This window comes from Convolutriloba macropyga, chromosome 3, assembly GCF_964194025.1.
Source record: "Convolutriloba macropyga chromosome 3, txConMacr16.3, whole genome shotgun sequence".
Taxonomy (NCBI): domain Eukaryota; kingdom Metazoa; phylum Xenacoelomorpha; order Acoela; family Convolutidae; genus Convolutriloba; species Convolutriloba macropyga.
Window position 1 is genome coordinate 51265410 of NC_134470.1, and position 20632 is coordinate 51286041.

Here is a 20632-nt window from a genome sequence, read left to right on the forward strand (position 1 = left end):
AAGATGTGCCTGATGTGCAGAGAGAATGGGCTCTGTTTACAGTAAGGGATATGACTATAGAAAAGCCGTACTTATATTTTCGTGCATGATACAGGAAAGAGAGTTGTTGCATTAAAGATGTCTATGAAAATCTTAATCTATTCTGTTTGCTCCATCAGCTTAGTGGGAATATAAATTTTTCTCCCTGTGGAGCACATGTTTTTCGCTACATACATCACCCTGGAGCATTATATACAAATTTTGAAACTGCAACAGCAATCAAACTATTTAAGTTGGACAACTGAATTGGTGCTAAACCCTGAAGGACGAACTTCAATCTATTCTACTGCCAGTGTTCTACTACTGCTACATATTTTTTTTGCAACAAGTAAATTAAAATTATAACCATACGGTCAAATATACCTGAAACAAAAATATTTCAAATCATTCAAACAAAATAATATAACAAACATCAACAACTTTCTTAAAGAATCACATTATAAAATTCTCTTTCGATTGGTTTCTTCCTAAAAATAAAAATAACTTTTAAAAGCTCCTACGTTACTATTCGAAGGAATTTGTTCATTTCTACATAGTAACGTGCTATACATCAATATTCGGATCTTTTCCGTTTGTGCCCCCCCAGCTTAGTGGGTGCATATTATTTGCACCCCCCAGACGCACGTGCCATATTTTTACATGATGATTTACTATGTAATGGCACGTGCTCTGTAACTGGGGGGAGCATAACGTACTGGGGGGCACAAACGGAAAAGATCCCAATATTCAAATTGTAAAAGGGGCATGAAAACTCTGGGAGGGAGGCGAAACAGAACTAGATCAGAAAGTTGAACTGAAATCAAACAAAAGTTGTGTAGTAAAAGTTAATTTACATATGTACATGACTTTCATGTCCGTTACTATGACTGTACGTATTATTATTGGATAGTCGAGTTATAGGACATTTGAGTGTTTGGACACTTTCCTTTTGTGCATCTTACATTCATTTCATTAGACTAATTCTTTTTGACAGTGCTACCCTGACGCCACCCGACAAGATACAAGAGGCGAATTCAAAATTCCGAAAAGCCGTTTACAAAAAAACTGACGGCAACTTTTTCCGTAGAACTAAGTCTCTCTACAACCTAGTTATTAGAGTATACAAAGACTACGGGCAGTACTTAAACAAGCAAACGTTGCTGAGGATACAAATTCTTTGAAAAATCCTCCACCGAAAAGAATAAGTGCATATGGAGAATTACTCTGCAGATGTGGGCATTGCAATCCCCTGAACAAAATTAAACTGAACCCTATAAACACAGGTGAAAACCCTTGAGCACATGCTCTAAAGCCTTATCTACTACTACTACAATCCATTAATAGCTTGATTACGTCAAAAGCAGGAGTCTAATATACACTTTCTTGCTGATTATATCATACATGATTTCAGTTTTCTCTGTCCTACATTACTTTTCCGCACGTGCGTTTGAGTAAATTGTGTACATAAGTATGTCTAATGGAAAACTGGACAGCATCACCTTGTGTCCAACCACTCCAACCCCATGAAAATAGTGGTGCTCGGGCGAATTACGTTAGTAGATACGGAGTAACTCAGCAACCGAAAGCTTCGAATCAATTGCAACTTTCAACCGCTAGTGCAGCCGGTGATTACCAGGCTCAACACGTGGCAGCCTATGTACCATTCAGATGGCAGTATGGCACAACACCTCTCGGTATGAAGTAGCTTTGCATTATTTAACTCGTGCGTCATTGGTGATATGCCGTAAAAACTGGGAATATCGGGTCTTTCCCATTATAGCGCCCCATTATGGTACAATCACCAAGATTGGGGGCTATAGGTTGTGACCACTAGGCGCGGGGGGGGGGCTATAATGGGAAAGACTCGGAATATCTGCCCCTCCTTCCATCGTCTTTGATTGAATTTATAATAAATGTATTTTTTCGGGTCTTCTCCATTATAGCTCCCCTAGAGGGCATATACCCCCCCCCCCAAAAAAAAACGAAAAGGATCTTTTCCGTTTGTGCCCACCAGTACGTTATGCACCCCCCAGTTATGGAGCACGTGTAATTACGTAATAAATCATTGTAAAAATATGGCACGTGCGTCTGGTGGGTGCAAATAAAATGCACCCACTAAGCTTTGGGGGGGGGGGGGGCTTGGAATACTGTAAGAATGCCATAAGGAGAAACTGAATTTGATATTTATGCGCCGTTTTATTAAATGCTATGTTTGCACATTTAAAAAAATCACTTTCACTTACGCCGAAGCAGTGAAGCGCGAAAAGGAATTTGAAAACTTTCGAGTCGTGTCAAGCGTAACTTTACTGTTTTAGTGTTTTTCGAATTGCATTTTTATAAATCGTTTTTAAAGATAGTAAAAGCTAGCTTTTGAATATTTGTTTGAGCTATTGTATTTCAATATTGAGCTTTGGAGATCTTTTACATTTGGTAAAAGATCCCCCCCCCCCCCCCCCCCCGTAAATGATCCCCGGGATACAGCGGCTTAGTAATCGACGGTCAAAGTGCTGTCTTGTGTTTTTTGCAAAAGTGATTTCATTCATCTTATTTCAGACCCAGCGAGGAACTACACAGCCTATGTCAATTGTGTCAGGCCACGAAGCGGATCAATGATCTCCGATGTGCAGCCATACCAATCTGGTCCAATCTATTTGACTGAACAGAGGCCAACAGATAAACCCAAAAGTGGTTATGAGACTTCAGAAAAGGGAGTTCCTCAGCGACCGTTATCGAGTATAGCTTTCGGAGATGTTCGTGGACAACGTGTGCATCTGCAGAATGCTCTGATAGTGCCGGCAGCCATTAGGGAACTGTTTCGTTTTCCTCAGTCAAATTTTGGTCATCAAGAATTGATGTTTTTGACGGTATATGAACGTATACTTTTATGACGGTATATGAACTTTGCCGCGAAACCCGCCTCTTAGTAGGATATACAAACCTATATCAGTGCAAAACAGCATTAGATCGTTACACAGGCTAATAAAAACAATTTTAGTTAACGAGGGAAAAGGGAAACACCTATCAGTTTTGAACAATCTCATCCTCAGTTTCACAAGAAGCCATGTGTATACAATCATATTCCAGAGCGACCAGTAGATGTGGAGGTTCTCAGGAGAACTCCAAGAAATCCGTTTCTGAAACAAGAGCCCAAATATTTGAAGAACAGTTTGAACGAACCGCCAACTTACGCCAAACAGCAGGAATTCAGCTCTCTTATGAACCAGGTATTTATTTTGTTTTCGGGGCTGTATCCAGCGATACTTCATGCTAGCGACCTATAATTTAGCAACGTATATGTTCACCTTTAAGTCTTTTAACCCCGCAATCTTTTGTGCCCCCAGTACGCTATGAACCCCGGTTAGTGAACACGTGCCCTTGCATAGTAAATAATTATGTAAAAGTATGGCACGTGCGTGGGGGAAGGGAGTGCAAATAATATGCACCCACTAAGCTGGGGGAGGGGGCACAAACGGACTTAAGTCAGAACGTAAGACAAAAACCACTGACCTTCCAGAATGCGACATTTAAAAAGCGTGCGTTTGTTTAAAATCGAAGCTCAATGACTAGGCAGTTTTTTTTAGCTGAATGACTTTGATCGAAAAAAGAACACTTAACAAGTCTGACCTCTTTTATGTTGCATTTTAATCTGAATCGAGAAAGTTTAAAAACTGCTTCGAAAACTTAAAAAAAAAATTGAAACGGTCTAAGCTAAATTTTAAAACCTACTACTGGTGAAGACATTTATGAACGAATTAAAACAAAATTAAACTGGGTTTAACAAAAAGTTCAATGAAATCCAGATTGATTTTTCTGCTAGCAGACTTGTTGTGCTAGTTTCATATCTAAATGTTGCAAAATATTTCCCTGTCAGGGGTCGCGTCATAGGGTGGCATTTCGGGTATATCAAACTATCGGTTCATCGCTTCATGCATTGACACTGTTTGCGTTTTCTTTCTTAAACGCTGAGATGTTAAATTGGGTTTCGACGGCAACGCATAATCTGTTGAGAGAACGTTGGTTACTTGTATTATTTCGGAGGCTACGGCTGCTGCGGGCGTTGAATTTTAACTCAGATCTTCAATCACACTTAAGACTTTCCGAGCTGCCGGCTTTCCAATAGTAGCGTTGATTTCTTCAGCTTTACGCGATTAAGTTACGCAGCGCTTTTAGCTTTGTATATTTCTTGTTTTTGGAAGAAATGGTAAACTCTGCAGTTATCACCCGGATTTCAAGGCAATATCGGGGTGAAACAACGTAGCGGTTAAGGTTTTGAGGGGTTAAATGATATAGGGTTATAAGAGTTGGGGTGAAAAACAGGAGACCATTTTTCGTTTGTGCGCCTCTCTCTGCACTACGTGACTGCATATTAATTCATCCCCCTAACCCCCGTGTTAGGTTATCATATTTTTTGTTATTAAAGACATAAGTTTAGTTACTCGAGACGCATAACGTGCTGTTCGATTCCAGTTGCGACGATTGTCGTAAAAAAGCCAAGGTTGTCAATTCCAGTTGCTTGCTTTGTTTTTCCGATCAGTAGGCCTACCATAAACTTCTATAATGAGGTGTATCATATAATATTGTATTAACTAGTTCTTTTGTTGCTTGACGCATGTGACAAAGAGCAACGTCGTATGCTAGCTTTTATCAATTAGATGGATGCGATGGATTTCCTAAAGTTGTTAATAGCTGCGAAGCGATAGCGGCTATTATTGGGGACATCATGGTTTTTAAAATTGTATTGGGGCTGTCTTTCTTTTTAAGATCTGTTCACACATTTTCATGTTTATGAAGTCAAATTGGAGTAGTGATTTTGGTCACGCCGAAACAGGAAGTGGAGCGAAAAAGCGAGTGGTTTTGCGGCGTGAATTTTTTCACTCTAATTTCAAAGTAAAGTGAGAAAACGGTGTTTGAACAAAGATTCGCTTTCTCGCTTGTGTTTTTTTTGTTCACATGCGGCAATTTCACTTTTTCTGTTCAATTTTTTGGAGCGGATTTTTTTCTAATTGGTTTTTCCGATTCATTCGTAGTTCCTAGTCTGGGCCTAGTCTTTTGTTTGAACCAAATTTCTTATTTTCGCTTTTGGTTTTTTGTTCACATGCAGCATTTTGACATTGATTTTTTAAAAAAAAATATTTTGATTTGTTTTTTTTAAATGGTTTTTCCAATTCTTGCATAATTCCTAGGTCTAGTTTTTGTTTAGTCCATGAAGTTTCTTTGAATTGTACGTCAGGACTGGTCCTGCTATGTTTTTCTAATTCGTGGTCTCCATCGATGATTCTTACTTCTTGCAATTGACTTTTTCAATTTTCTGTGATTTCTTACGCTTTGCAGTTAAAATGTGTGCGTGATGTCATTTGTTCTGCTTTTAGGTCAATTGCGTGATTTACCTCACTCAAAAAATGACTTCTGAACTCGCTTAATGAACTTTATATATTATGAACATTTACTAGTTAAAGGTCAATAGTGTGCATCATCTAAGTAGTGCCAAACGTATATGCCCTAATTCTTGCGTATTAGAGTCTTGAGTTCTTAATTTCAAAAATTAATTTTGAAGAAGCTCCATTAGGGCTTTTCCTAATAGAGCGAAGTAGTCTAGTGGTTTATTAAAGTAGTCTAGTGGTTTATCATATTTTTTGTTATTAAAGACATAAGTTTAGTTACTCGAGACGCATAACGTGCTGTGTTCGATTCCAGTTGCGACGATTGTCGTAAAAAAGCCAAGGTTGTCAATTCCAGTTGCTTGCTTTGTTTTTCCGATCAGTAGGCCTACCATAAACTTCTATAATGAGGTGTATCATATAATATTGTATTAACTAGTTCTTTTGTTGCTTGACGCATGTGACAAAGAGCAACGTCGTATGCTAGCTTTTATCAATTAGATGGATGCGATGGATTTCCTAAAGTTGTTAATAGCTGCGAAGCGATAGCGGCTATTATTGGGGACATCATGGTTTTTAAAATTGTATTGGGGCTGTCTTTCTTTTTAAGATCTGTTCACACATTTTCATGTTTATGAAGTCAAATTGGAGTAGTGATTTTGGTCACGCCGAAACAGGAAGTGGAGCGAAAAAGCGAGTGGTTTTGCGGCGTGAATTTTTTCACTCTAATTTCAAAGTAAAGTGAGAAAACGGTGTTTGAACAAAGATTCGCTTTCTCGCTTGTGTTTTTTTTGTTCACATGCGGCAATTTCACTTTTTCTGTTCAATTTTTTGGAGCGGATTTTTTTCTAATTAGTTTTTCCGATTCATTCGTAGTTCCTAGTCTGGGCCTAGTCTTTTGTTTGAACCAAATTTCTCTTTTTCGCTTTTGGTTTTTTTGTTCACATGCAGCATTTTGACATTGATTTTTTTAAAAAAAAATATTTTGATTTGTTTTTTTTAAATGGTTTTTCCAATTCTTGCATAATTCCTAGGTCGTTTTTGTTTAGTCCATGAAGTTTCTTTGAATTGTACGTCAGGACTGGTCCTGCTATGTTTTTCTAATTCGTGGTCTTCATCGATGATTCTTACTTCTTGCAATTGACTTTTTCAATTTTCTGTGATTTCTTACGCTTTGCAGTTAAAATGTGTGCGTGATGTCATTTGTTCTGCTTTTAGGTCAATTGCGTGATTTACCTCACTCAAAAAATGACTTCTGAACTCGCTTAATGAACTTTATATATTATGAACATTTACTAGTTAAAGGTCAATAGTGTGCATCATCTAAGTAGTGCCAAACGTATATGCCCTAATTCTTGCGTATTAGAGTCTTGAGTTCTTAATTTCAAATATTAATTTTGAAAAAGCTCCATTAGGGCTTTTCCTAATAGAGCGAAGTAGTCTAGTGGTTTATTAAAGAACTGGTGGTCAATCTGTCTATCTTATTTATTTAGTTGTTTTAATTCATGGAATGCCACAAGCGTCTATCGCGGCTATTTTCCGGCAATCTGCCGGCTATTTTTTTTTACTAATTTAAGTTTATGCCGGCATTTTGTTCACACTGGGGAAGTTTGATGTAGATTTAAGTCGCTGTCATTGAGAAGTCTGGTTGCATAACAGCTCGCTACGAAGTCAAATCTGAAATTATACAAGTTATGTTGTATAATTAATAGTGGCAGTATTTCTTTATCCACGTAGCCGTTTTCTTCAGCCGTAACCGGGTATTTTTGTCGTATTAAGTTCTGCCAGGAATTTGATTTGAAATCTTAAACGCCAACCAAGTACTTTGTTAAAAACTCACTGAAATATTAGAATTTTCTATTGTAATTTTTATCTGTTATCATGCTATTAAACCTAACACAGAGAGGCAGCTCTTTGAGCTAATGCGTTTTCATTGTTAGAAATTATTTTGGGCCAGTGCTGATTGGCATCCTATTGTTGTTAGCAGCGTGATTTTCAAGTATGACCTAATTCGACCGGGACTAAATTTTAATGCAGTCCTGTGAACGAACATACCGAATATGTATATAATGCAACATATAGTAGTATTTTTACTAGCTGGTCTATATTATCGATTTGTTGTTTTAGTTTTGCTTTGGAGCCATTTATTTCCAAGTACCAGATGAATATTTAATTCCAATTCTGGAACTGTAGTTTGAACGAGCGTGCATAAAAGATTTTTGTGCCACCATTTTTCAACCTCTGTGCACTGTAGCGTAAAATTTCCACAGAGGAGAATATCAATCCATCTGTCCCGGTTTCCTTTTTTACTCCCCCTCGTTGGACCAACTCAAGGACTCTTATTTGACAGTTACTAATAAGTATACCATTCGATTTCCGCGTGATATATGGAATATGGTATAAACCATTTTGTATGCATGTAGGCTTTGAACGGTTTTTATTGCTTGAGCATTGCCAATAAAGGCCTACATGGCGAAAGACACTACATGTAAGTCTATTCAGTTGGTCCAAATGAGCGTTTTATAAATGCAAGAGCATGACTGATCTAGTTTTACGTTTTTAAGATTGACAGGGATCAAACAATATGGTAAAATAGAATCAACACCTTTCAATGCCTTTTATAGATCGATGTTAACCAGAAAGCTGTTGTTGTAAAAATGCGACTCAGTGAATTGTGAAGCATGAGTAAGCTTTTAGTCTATGTATGTAAAAATGCGCCAAAATTTACGATTATTAAGTTGTTGTAGATCAAAGTGCTTGATGTTGTTTTCAGTTTTTTCAACCTCTGTCAAACCATGCTGCGAATTTTAATTACAAGTTTCTGTACAAGTTGTGCTAACATTTGGTTTGACACATGCCCTGAACTTTGTAAACTGTCGATTGTGCCTTTTAATGTTTTTGTTATATACAAAACCATATACGTGTAGTGGATAGACAAAATACACATTTTTGTCTATGATCTTGCTATCGTATCCAAGAAATGACAAATGATTTTGACTAAAATTCCAAGAATACATGAACTTGTGACGGACCGTCTCAATACCACGTTTTATTCCTTATCGCAGACATTTTATGAAACATATATGTGCTTGGATAGGTTATCCTAAAACCATGCCTGAGGATCTACATGCAAGTGGTGTCCATTGAACTACATGGGGTCCTGGAAATGGCATCAAATGATCATTTTTTTTATGTGGCTTCAAAGAGTTTATCTTCGATCCAGTTTCAACAACACTTTATATAATGCTTATTTTAATTGCTATTAATTTTTTTTCGTGTAAGAAATTGGGAAAGTTTGTTTGCTGAGGTAAACTAAACTATGTTTGAATGAACATAGAAACGTTGACTGCGTTTGTTTTTTTCTCTGATTAGTCTGGTCCTGAACGATTGCCAATCCAGAAAGACGTAAGATAGCTCCCTCTATCTCAAAACGAAGCTATTCGATTCAAATACCGTTTTTAATTGTGATTCAGAGAATATGAATAGTTTTTAATTGCTCTCAATTTTTCAATTTCAATTCAGAGAATATGAATAGTTTTTAATTGCTCTCAAAATAAGTTTGTGGCAATTATATTAGTCCTGTTGGTCGTTTTTATGCCATTTTTTGCTTGACCAATTTTTTTGTCTGACGCATTTGACTTTTCGTTCTCAAAAACAGGATAAACAGGTAGCGCCCAGTGGGTATTAAGTGATCATAGAGCCTTTCAGCTCACTAGTCTGCAAGTATGCGATCCACAGAAACTGTTTTGGAGACTTATACTTATGGTGCGAAGGGCGGTTGGCAGTCGTCCCCCCTTCCACTGTTGCCAACCCATCAGCCCCCCCCCCCGGTGCACCCCCCCCCCCCCCCGCTGCGCTTACTTAATAATAATAATAATAATAATAATAATAATAATAATAATAATAATAATATTAATATTAATAATAATAATAATATAATAATAATAATAATAATAATAAAATAATATAGTAATAATAATAATATAGTAATAATAGTAATAATCGTAATAATCGTAAAAATCGTAATAATAGTAATAATAATAATAATAATAGTAATAATAATAGTCATAATAATAATAATAGTAATAATACTAATAATAATACTAATAATAATACTAATAATAATACTAATAATAATACTAATAATAATACTAATAATAATACTAATAATGATACTAATAATAATAATAATACTAATAATAATACTAATAATAATACTAATAATAATACTAATAATAATACTAATAATAATACTAATAATAATACTAATAATAATACTAATAATAATACTAATAATAATACTAATAATAATACTACTAATAATACTAATAATAATACTAATAATAATACTAATAATAATACTACTAATAATACTACTAATAATACTAATAATAATACTAATAATAATACTAATAATAATACTAATAATAATACTAATAATAATACTAATAATAATACTAATAATAATACTAATAATACTACTAATAATAATACTAATAATAATACTTATAATAATACTAATAATAATACTAATAATAATACTAATAATAATACTAATAATAATACTAATAATAATACTAATAATACTAATAATAATACTAATAATAATACTAGTAATAATACTAATAATAATACTAATAATAATACTAATAATAATACTAATAATAATACTAATAATAATACTAATAATAATAATACTAATAATAATACTAATAATAATACTAATAATAATACTAATAATAATACTAATAATAATACTAATAATAATACTAATAATAATACTAATAATAATAATAATACTAATAATAATACTAATAATAATACTAATAATAATACTAATAATAATACTAATAATAATACTAATAATAATACTAATAATAATACTAATAATAATACTAATAATAATACTAATAATAATACTAATAGTAATACTAATAATAATACTAATATTAATAATACTAATAATACTAATAATAATAATAATAATAATAATAATAATATTTTTGAATAAAATTCCAAGAATACATGAACTTGTGACGGTCTCGATACCACGTTTTGATCAGTATCGCAGACATTTTATGGAACAAATTTGTTCTTGGATAGGTTATTTTAAAACCATGCCTGAGGGTTTTCATGGAAGTGATATCCATGGATTTACATGGGGTCCTGGAAATGGCATCAAAAGAATAATACTATTGATATAGCTACAAAGAGTGTAATCTTCGATCTGGTTTCAGCAAAAGTTTTCATATAATTCTTATTTTGATCGCCATCAAATTTTTTGTATAGAAAACTGGGAACGTTTATTGGCTGAGGCAAATAAAACTATGTTTCAAGAAACATAGAAACATTGATTGCGTTTGTTTCTTTCTCCAATTAGTCTAGTCGTGAATGGTTGCCACTCCAGAAAGAGGTAAGATAGCTCCTTCCACCTCAAAACGGAGCTAATCGATTCAAATACTGATTTTTAGATACCAGTTGTGCTGTTAAATACAAGAGTTTTTTGCCAAAGAGATGGAATCATGAAGTGTTTGCGCGAAGTGAGTAAAAAGTAATTGTTATCAACCTGAAACATATATCGGTGTAAATATTGACTTGCATTCATTAACAAGCAGTCGTTATAGTCACCTATATTGCTTTTTATTTGCTCTCAAATGAAGTGCATGTTTGATTGAGCTTGCTGGTCTCTTCTCTACTCATGCAATGGTTACACTCAATTGGCCCTATTTTGCTGCTAAAATTCTAAACAGAAGTGCCCTTGTTGGTTTCCTTTTCAGTAAAATTGTTGTAGTGGTCTATAAAAGCTATAAAATTATCCGATTGAGTCCCCTAATTAGGTAAGACCCCTCTCCACGACGATGGGCATAATCACTGTCAGCGTTGGCATACCCCCTTAAAAAATCTAATTGAGAGAAAAGAATCCGTGGGATTATTTGAAGGCCGTTTAAGGAGAGAGTTTTACGGTCAACTTTTTTAAAAATAAATTTTGATCTTTTTCTGTAAGATCTGAGGTTTTTAAAACTTAGGTATTGCCAAAATTTTGGAGCAGTTAACAGCAATGCTTAAATTGACTATAGTTTCGCAAATATCTTGCTTGATTGATATACTTAATTTCCTCGCAAAAAGCAATGTGGAATACTTGGTGCTATTCATATGATTTTATTCCTGGTTGGAATTACGCCCTAAAGAACTCAAAAATGTCCTCGATAATTATCAGCACAAACATCTGCTTTAAAAATACGATCAGTTTGAATGCAGCGAAAATGCAATACGTTGCAAGAGGATTTAATTTAAACTCTTCCCATTGATAAATGAACAATAGTACAACCAAGCAAAATATTTAGGAAAACTTAATGCAATAATTCAAAAATAAAATTGAAAATGGAATTTAATTTCAAAAATTTCAATTCTATGCTCTATAATGTTTTGTCTATAAATCTGAGATCCCTTGTTCATTATTCTGAGATAATGCTCATAAATCTCGGATCCCTTGTTCTTGAATCTGAGATCTCTTGTTCATTAATCTGAGATCGCCTGTTCATTAATCTGGGATCCCTTGTTCGTTAATCTGAGATTCCTGGTTCTTTAATCTGAGATCCAGTGTTCATTAATCTGAGACTCTTGGTTCTTTAATCTGATATCCCTTGTTCATTAATCTGTGATCCCTTGTTCATTAATCTGTGATCCCTTGTTCATTAATCTGAGATCCCTTGTTCATTAATCTGTGATCCCTTGTTCATTAATCTGTGATCCCTTGTTCATTAATCTGTGATCCCTTGTTCATTAATCTGAGATTCCTGGTTCTTTAATCTGAGATCCAGTGTTCATTAATCTGAGATTTTTGGTTCATTAATCTGATATCCCTTGTTCATTAATCTGTGATCCCTTGTTCATTAATCTGTGATCCCTTGTTCATTAATCTGTGATCCCTTGTTCATAAATCCGACTTCTTGTTCATTAGACTGAGATTCCTCGTTCATACATCTGAAATCTCTTGTTCATTAATCTGAGGTCCTTTGTTCATTAATCTGAGGTCCCTTGTTCATTAATCTGAGGTCCCTTGTTCATTAATCTGAGGTCCCTTGTTCATTAATCTGAGATCCCTTGTTCATTAATACTGAGGTCCCTTGTTCATTAATCTGAGGTCCCTTGTTCATTAATCTGAGGTCCCTTGTTCATTAATCTGAGATCCCTTGTTCATTAATCTGAGGTCCCTTGTTCATTAATCTGAGGTCCCTTGTTCATTAATCTGAGGTCCCTTGTTCATTAATCTGAGGTCCCTTGTTCATTAATCTGAGGTCCCTTGTTCATTAATCTGAGGTCCCTTGTTCATTAATCTGAGGTCCCTTGTTCATTAATCTGAGGTCCCTTGTTCATTAATCTGAGGTCCCTTGTTCATTAATCTGAGGTCCCTTGTTCATTAATCCGAGGTCCCTTGTTCATTAATCCGAGGTCCCTTGTTCATTAATCTGAGGTCCCTTGCTCATTAATCTGAGGTCCCTTGTTCATTAATCTGAGATCCCTTGTTCATTAATACTGAGGTCCCTTGTTCAATAATCTGAGGTCCCTTGATCATTAATCTGAGGTCCCTTGTTCATTAATCTGAGGTCCCTTGTTCATTAATCTGAGGTCCCTTGTTCATTAATCTGAGATCCCTTGTTCATTAATACTGAGGTCCCTTGTTCATTAATCTGAGGTCCCTTGTTCATTAATCTGAGGTCCCTTGTTCATTAATCTGAGATCCCTTGTTCATTAATCTGAGGTCCCTTGTTCATTAATCTGAGGTCCCTTGTTCATTAATCTGAGGTCCCTTGTTCATTAATCTGAAGTCCCTTGTTCATTAATCTGAGGTCCCTTGTTCATTAATCTGAGGTCCCTTGTTCATTAATCTGAGGTCCCTTGTTCATTAATCTGAGGTCCCTTGTTCATTAATCTGAGGTCCCTTGTTCATTAATCTGAGGTCCCTTGTTCATTAATCTGAGGTCCCTTGTTCATTAATCCGAGGTCCCTTGTTCATTAATCCGAGGTCCCTTGTTCATTAATCCGAGGTCCCTTGTTCATTAATCTGAGGTCCCTTGCTCATTAATCTGAGGTCCCTTGTTCATTAATCTGAGATCCCTTGTTGATTAATACTGAGGTCCCTTGTTCAATAATCTGAGGTCCCTTGTTCATTAATCTGAGGTCCCTTGTTCATTAATCTGAGGTCCCTTGTTCATTAATCTGAGGTCCCTTGTCCATTAATCTGAGGTCCCTTCTTCATTAATCTGAGGTCCCTTTTTCATTAATCTGAGGTTCCTTGTTCATTAATCTGAGGTCCCGTGTTCATTAACCTGAGGTCCCTTGTTCATTAATCTGAGGTCCCTTGTTCATTAATCTGAGGTCCCTTGTTCATTAATCTGAGGTCCCTTGTTCAATAATCTGAGATCCCTTGTTCATTAATACTGAGGTCCCTTATTCATTAATCTGAGGTCCCTTGTTCATTAATCTGAGGTCCCTTGTTCATTAATCTGAGATCCCTTGTTCATTAATCTGAGGTCCCTTGTTCATTAATCTGAGGTCCCTTTTTCATTAATCTGAGGTCCCTTGTTCATTAATCTGAGGTCCCTTGTTCATTAATCTGAGGTCCCTTGTTCATTAATCTGAAGTCCCTTGTTCATTAATCTGAGGTCCCTTGTTCATTAATCTGAGGTCCCTTGTTCATTAATCTGAGGTCCCTTGTTCATTAATCCGAGGTCCCTTGTTCATTAATCCGAGGTCCCTTGTTCATTAATCTGAGGTCCCTTGTTCATTAATCTGAGGTCCCTTGTTCATTAATCTGAGATCCCTTGTTCATTAATACTGAGGTCCCTTGTTCAATAATCTGAGGTCCCTTGTTCATTAATCTGAGGTCCCTTGTTCATTAATCTGAGGTCCCTTGTTCATTAATCTGAGGTCCCTTGTTCATTAATCTGAGGTCCCTTGTTCATTAATCTGAGGTCCCTTCTTCATTAATCTGAGGTCCCTTGTTCATTAATCTGAGGTTCCTTGTTCATTAATCTGAGGTCTCGTGTTCATTAACCTGAGGTCCCTTGTTCATTAATCTGAGGTCCCTTGTTCATTAATCTGAGGTCCCTTGTTCATTAATCTGATGTCCCTTGTTCATTAATCTGAGGTCCCTTGTTCATTAATCTGAGGTCCCTTGTTCATTAATCTGAGGTTCCTTGTTCATTAATCTGAGGTCCCTTGTTCATTAATCTGAGGTCCCTTGTTCATTAATCTGAGGTCCCTTGTTCATTAATCTGAGGTCCCTTGTTGATTAATCTGAGGTCCCTTGTTGATTAATCTGAGGTCCCTTGTTCATTAATCTGAGATCCCTTGTTCATTAATACTGAGGTCACTTGTTCATTATTAGTCTGAGGTTCCTCGTTCATAAATCTGAAATCCCTTGTTCGTTAATCTGAGGTATATTGTTCTTTAATCTGAGATCCCTTGTTCATAAATCTAGATCCCTTGTTCATAAATCTAGATCCCTTATTCATCAATCTGAGATCCCTTGTTCCTTAATCTGAAATTCCTGGTTCATGAATCAGATCTCTTGTTCATTGGATCTACAAAACAATCAGCTGCTATGAGTGGGCAATAAGATGTTCTTGCTTTAGGCAGTTTCGATGTATCATCAACTTCAGCAGCAGTATAACACTGGGCAACTTGGACCGTCTGGGATGCACACAAATCACAACAATGGCGATGGACCATCAGTAAGCAACTCAAACTGTCAAAACCATAACCACCAAAACCAGCCACATCATGGATATCACCAGAACCACTACCCATCATGTCCGAACTTTCCCAACTTCGAACAGTTCTGGAATCAACAACTTCAGATACATCAGCATAGTCAAAGTCAGTCAGGTCAGCAGAACCTTCAGCTAAGCGGCAACTACGCTCCTCATGAGCATTGGTGCCATGGACATGCATGTTGTCATGACATGCTTTGTAATGGTTATTCAAGTGGTCAAGTACATTGTGCTTTTCAGCATAAGTGCTGTAACGTAACGCTACAGCATTCGAGGGCTGTTGTTATGTTCACAATAGTGTAACTGGCAAGTCCGATAATTATCACCCACGTTCTAATTCCGGTTTTGAACCATCCTTGTTGCTTTCTTAAGCTTGATGTTTTCTTGTTTTATATTGCGCTCACTGGGCGAGTCAAAGAAAAGTCTCCAACAAATTGTCCGTTCGAATTGGATACTGATAACTTCTAGGGCTTTTGGCTGTGCTGCATTGAAAATATTTCTGCTAGAATTGATCATTGTGAATTTGAGGTTTCAACATTTTGCATTGATGTAACAACATCCCTCTAGGCGTGAAACCAAAAATGAACAAACTGCTTCTTCTTGTAACGAGTGGAATAAATCTGAGGATAGGGGTAACACGAATGAAAGTAATGTAGGTGAAATGGAAGACTCTCTAGAGGTCAAGAGTGAGAGAGAAGAGGAGAATATATATGACGAGATCACAGAAGACGAGGGGCAACAGGTTTGTGAAGGGCTAAGCAGCATGGGCAAAGCCGAGCATCTTAAAGCAAATGTTAAACCTTTTTTGAGGATGCTGGTTTCTTGTTGATTGTAAGCAACTTCAGGGCAACAGTCGAGCTAGTCGGTTTTCGTGCATGAATCTTGTGATCATACGTAATCTGGCAAGATAACCGTCTATTTATGACTGGGGAATGTGAATACATTTTTAAATCATGTTTTAAACCAATTTTTAAATTTTCTTGTAGAAGCAGTTAATGCGAAAAGCGAGTGCTTTTGCGGAGCGAAATTTTTTCACTCCTATGTTGAAGTGGAGTCAGAAAATGCTGTTTGAACGAAAATTCGCTTTCTCGCTATTGGTTTTTGTTCATATGCGGAAATTTGACTTTCAATTTGTTTTTTCGATTTTTTGAGAGAATTTTTTATAAAGTTTTTCCAATCCTTTTATAGTCCATTCTAGTCAATTTTTTAGGCCAAGACTTGTGCTAGGTTTTTTTTTACTTCATCGGATATAAATAATACTTTACGGTAAGTCACCATTTTGTGTGAAATATTTTTGACTTCTAGGCTAGTTTTATACTTCGCTAATTCTGTTCAAAGTGCTTTTAAGCAGCAGCTGTTTAGCAAAGCAATCTAAAAGTCTTAAACAAGTCATGAATCAAGAATAGAAACGGGATAAAGCCCAATTTTAAACAACCGCTGTATGAAATTTGTTCTTCTAAGAGTTAGTTAGTTACGTGTCTAATGCTTATTGGTACTAGGCAATGTATTCCCATGTCAAGAAGCAGGGCTAGGTCTAACTACGGAATGACATCAAAATAGTGCGCACTTTAAAAAGGTTTTTGTACAGCGTCAATTTTATTTTTTTAAATCCCAATCGGGGTTGAGAATCTATGGCGGTTGTTTTCCGGCAATCGGCCGGCTGTCTTTGTTGTTGGAGCCTACTTCAATGTTTAGTTCAAACTGTTGAAGTTAAAGATCATAGAGTGATATTGCTGTTCCTTTCGCTTTTTTGACAGCGAGAAAAGTAAGTGTAAAAAATCTTTAATTAGGCGAACCCGTTTTTTTATCATGTGTGGCCTTTTCAAAGCAGGTTTTTGTTTTAGCTTCATTTTTTGTCATAGGACTCTCTCTCTCTCTCTCTCTCTCTCTCTCTCTCTCTTTAAACTATTTATTGTGCGCGTGAAAGTGTTTTTGAGCTTGTGAAGCAAAATTTACACTTTATTCAGTTTTGAGCTATTTTTTACCATTTTGCCATGCTTGACGATTTTTTTGTAGTTTTTTTGTTGCATTTTTCTACAGTTTCTGCAATTTTTGGGGAGGTTGTGGTTGCAACTAGTTGTTCTAGCAATTTTGTTTTCTTTCAATTTTTTGACGTTGATTTTGAGTTGTTTTGTTAACCAAAATTCAGTAATTTTTTTCAAATTTCGGTCCGTTTTTGTTTTTCGTCTTTTGTGGTTTTTTCGTCTTTTGTTTTTCGTCAAATTTTTTTGTTGTCGCTATTTTTACCGGATGCTTCATCAGTTTTTGCTGTCAAATACTTTCTCATGTCATTTTTTTGTTAATTTCGAAATCCTAAGTATATAAGTATGAATAATTAGGAAGTGCATTATGTCAGTGAGATCAGTAGATTTCCTACTTCGAGTCGTTTCCGGAACTCTTCCAACCATGTTTATTTGAATTTGCTTTATCTTTCGATCACGTTTTTCGTTTTACGAAAGTTTTGACAAATTTAGTATTATACCATAGATCCTCTATTTGCAATTTGTTAAATTTTTAGAAAAACTCGGGTATTCTTCCATTAAACTGTTCTACCATTGTGAATTTCCACCCCGTCATTGTTCTCCAACAAATTTGCATGGATATATGAGATAATTTCCAAAAAAGATCAGTTTTTTGGTAATGATTTTCTTCGTTTCTGTCTTTTCAGTGAAAGGCGAATGTTGGCAATTGCAAACAAAAAGACTCCAACGAATTTTTGTCGAAATGTTGATCTTGACACTATTGTTGGGAAGGGTTTAAGACTGGTTAATTCTAGAAGATTTTTCTGTCAAGTTTAAAATTTGTTTTTTTCTCGGCTATCACACACTTTAGGTTGAAGTGGCTGCTTTGATAATTTTCTATTGCAAATAATTGGTCGGTAATAACAAAAAATAATGTCAAGTAAAATGAAAATTGAATAAAAAGAGCCATATTCGAATACAGATCATTTGCTACTTGCTGTATTATACAAAAAAGAGTACGTTAAATTGATCATTCTTGTATAGCAAATATCTTAAGTATAGTTTGTAATAGTGAAGACCCGAAGAAATTGGCTCAAAATTCTGTTATTTATTTTCCGACTTAACATTTAGATGAATCATCTTTATGCGCCCGTGTGGTCCTAAATATACGATGACCTAAATGGACTATTATTTCGTACGCTGAATTGTATTCTAATGTACGAGAAATAAATGTAAAATGATTTTTGTTGAAAATTAGCAGAATATTTTGTCGCGAAAAACAGTTTTGCTTATGTCAATACGATCATTTTTAATTGAGAGGAGCCCTTTTCACCCGGGTTTGCCAAATCTCAAATTGTTTATCTAGAATTTTTTTGTTTCAAAGTACTTAGAGTTCGTTTTATTATAGTTATTAAATGCATGCTTTTGTGGGTCTTGCAACTTTGTGATGTTTTAGTAGCTAATTGATTAGAGAAAGATAAGGAGGAGGAACTATATGTTGAAGTGGGTTTTGTTTGTTTGACCGACCGATAGATTCTGAGTAGAGAGTTGTGAGTGGTATCACTAGAAAGCGTAGAGTAAAGAATCAAAGCTTGTTTAAGATTTTTTACCGAGGTGTAAAGTTTTGTAAATACCGAGGTTTAAAGCTTTGTTAAAGTTTGCTCAATTACGCTACTATCTTACAACATTTCATTGTTTTAGCAGCTGTGAAAAGCTTCGGATTCGAATATAGATTTTTCTATTTTTAGATCTTTCTCTCTTTTGAATTCTGTTTTCTTTTGCTCGTTATTTCCCGAAATCATCTGAAGTATTTTCAAGTGTTTTAATGTTGCATAGATACTGTTTTACCAATTGGTCTGTGGTCCTATGGTGTCATAAATTTACCTATGGTTTTTTTTAACCTTGACGCTGTTTTCATTAAATTATCTCAGTTTTTTTGCCCCTTTTTGTTCTTTGTTACTTAGTCTAAATACTGACAGGGTGCCATTGAAGTATAAAACAATTCCTAATAAAACTATATAATGCTTTCAGTTGATAGTTTTTGTTATTGAGTACTTTGTTTATGCTATAATTGTTTATTTTTTCTGCACTTTTATCACAGCATCAAAGACGGAGTAATGTAAAATTCAGTCGTTGCTTTCGTGTCAATAACATTTTTTTATTTGAGGTTATAGCTAAAATTTTTATGGCTGTGACACTAATTGTTTTCTAAATAATACGTGAATTTTGAGTTTGTCATTTTTGTTGTCGCGCCCTTCAATCTCACTAATTAATGTCTTCATAAGTAAATAATGAAGGATTTGAATGTAATTTTTGCAGTTGCTAGCTAATAGAAGATGTTTTTGACTCTATTTGCTTTTAGAAATTTTTGGAGTATTTTTTATCTTTTGACATTATATAAATCTTTTTCTACAGTCTCATCTCTCAGGATGATTAGTGACATGACACAATGGCTTTCTGAGGAGGCATAAGGTAATTTGTTGACACTGTCTTTTTGACAGGTAATGGTTGTTAACTTAAAATACATCAAGATTTTGCCCTTGAATTGACCTCATTTGGACTATCTGTTGTCGATTTATATTTGTCTAAAAAACTACTTAACAAGAGGTCCTAGCTGCTTCCTTTTAAAACATGCATATATTTTGTTGGTTCATTTTTCTTTTTGGTTATTTCTTACTTTGATTTCTGTTTAATTTAATACTTTTTTTGTTATTTGCCGGAAATTGTTTTTTGTTCACCTGTATCTTTGTCTAAATAAAAAACGGTCTGATCAACCTTCTGCTGAAGAATATTACAAAATCATGATTCCAATTTCTGGCTAATTTTTCTTATCAAGAAGCCATTTGTTTCCGTAAACTTTAGTTTTTTCTCAATGTTAGTTTTTAAATATGCAGTTATTATCCTGCATTGGTGCTATTTTTGTCACTTTTTGCACAGCCAAAATGTGATTTAATGTTTCCTGTTTCTGCTGTTAATTAGTACGACGTGGTTGACTATTTCAACGTATCGGGTTTTGAAATTGATTCCATTAATTTTCAAAGATTTTTATGTTGGGCAAACGTTCTTTTGCTATTTTTTTGCTATTAATGCATGTCCTGTTTTCCAATAACCCGTATTTTCAGTTTTAGGGTTTTTTCTTTTACAAAATTTGGCACAAAATCTTTGCAGATCTTTTTTGTCTTTTGCGTATGTGGTTTTTATGATCTGATAACCAATTTGATCGATCTATAATTTGATGAGTGCCACAAGCAAACAAGACTTGGCTCACTCATGACTCACCCACTCATTTTCTAATTTTGGTTACCTATATTTACATTTCATGTGTTTTGGATTCTCAGATTAGGTTACAGATTCAGAGGTCATTGACTTCTGCTTTCACTTATTAATTGCTCTCAAACAAAGTTTGTAGCAATTATATTAGTCCTGTCGGTCTTTTTTTATGCGATTTTTCGCTTGACCGATTTTTCGTCTGACTTTTTGTCCTCAAAATGGGATAAAC

At 35.0% G+C, this 20632-nt stretch overlaps 1 protein-coding gene across 1 annotated transcript in view; it reads left to right on the forward strand.

Annotated features, from left to right (window-relative positions):
• The first annotated feature begins 1043 nt into the window (after positions 1-1043).
• LOC142336261 (uncharacterized) overlaps positions 1044-20632 on the forward strand; it is a 32106-nt gene continuing 12517 nt past the window's right edge. Inside the window, exons 1-4 of the mRNA XM_075384954.1 lie at positions 1044-1712; positions 2572-2822; positions 3042-3242; positions 15035-15287. Of these exons, the coding sequence (XP_075241069.1) occupies positions 1496-1712; positions 2572-2822; positions 3042-3242; positions 15035-15287 (922 nt within the window). The 5' untranslated portion in view covers positions 1044-1495. The remainder of the gene's footprint in view (positions 1713-2571; positions 2823-3041; positions 3243-15034; positions 15288-20632) is intronic.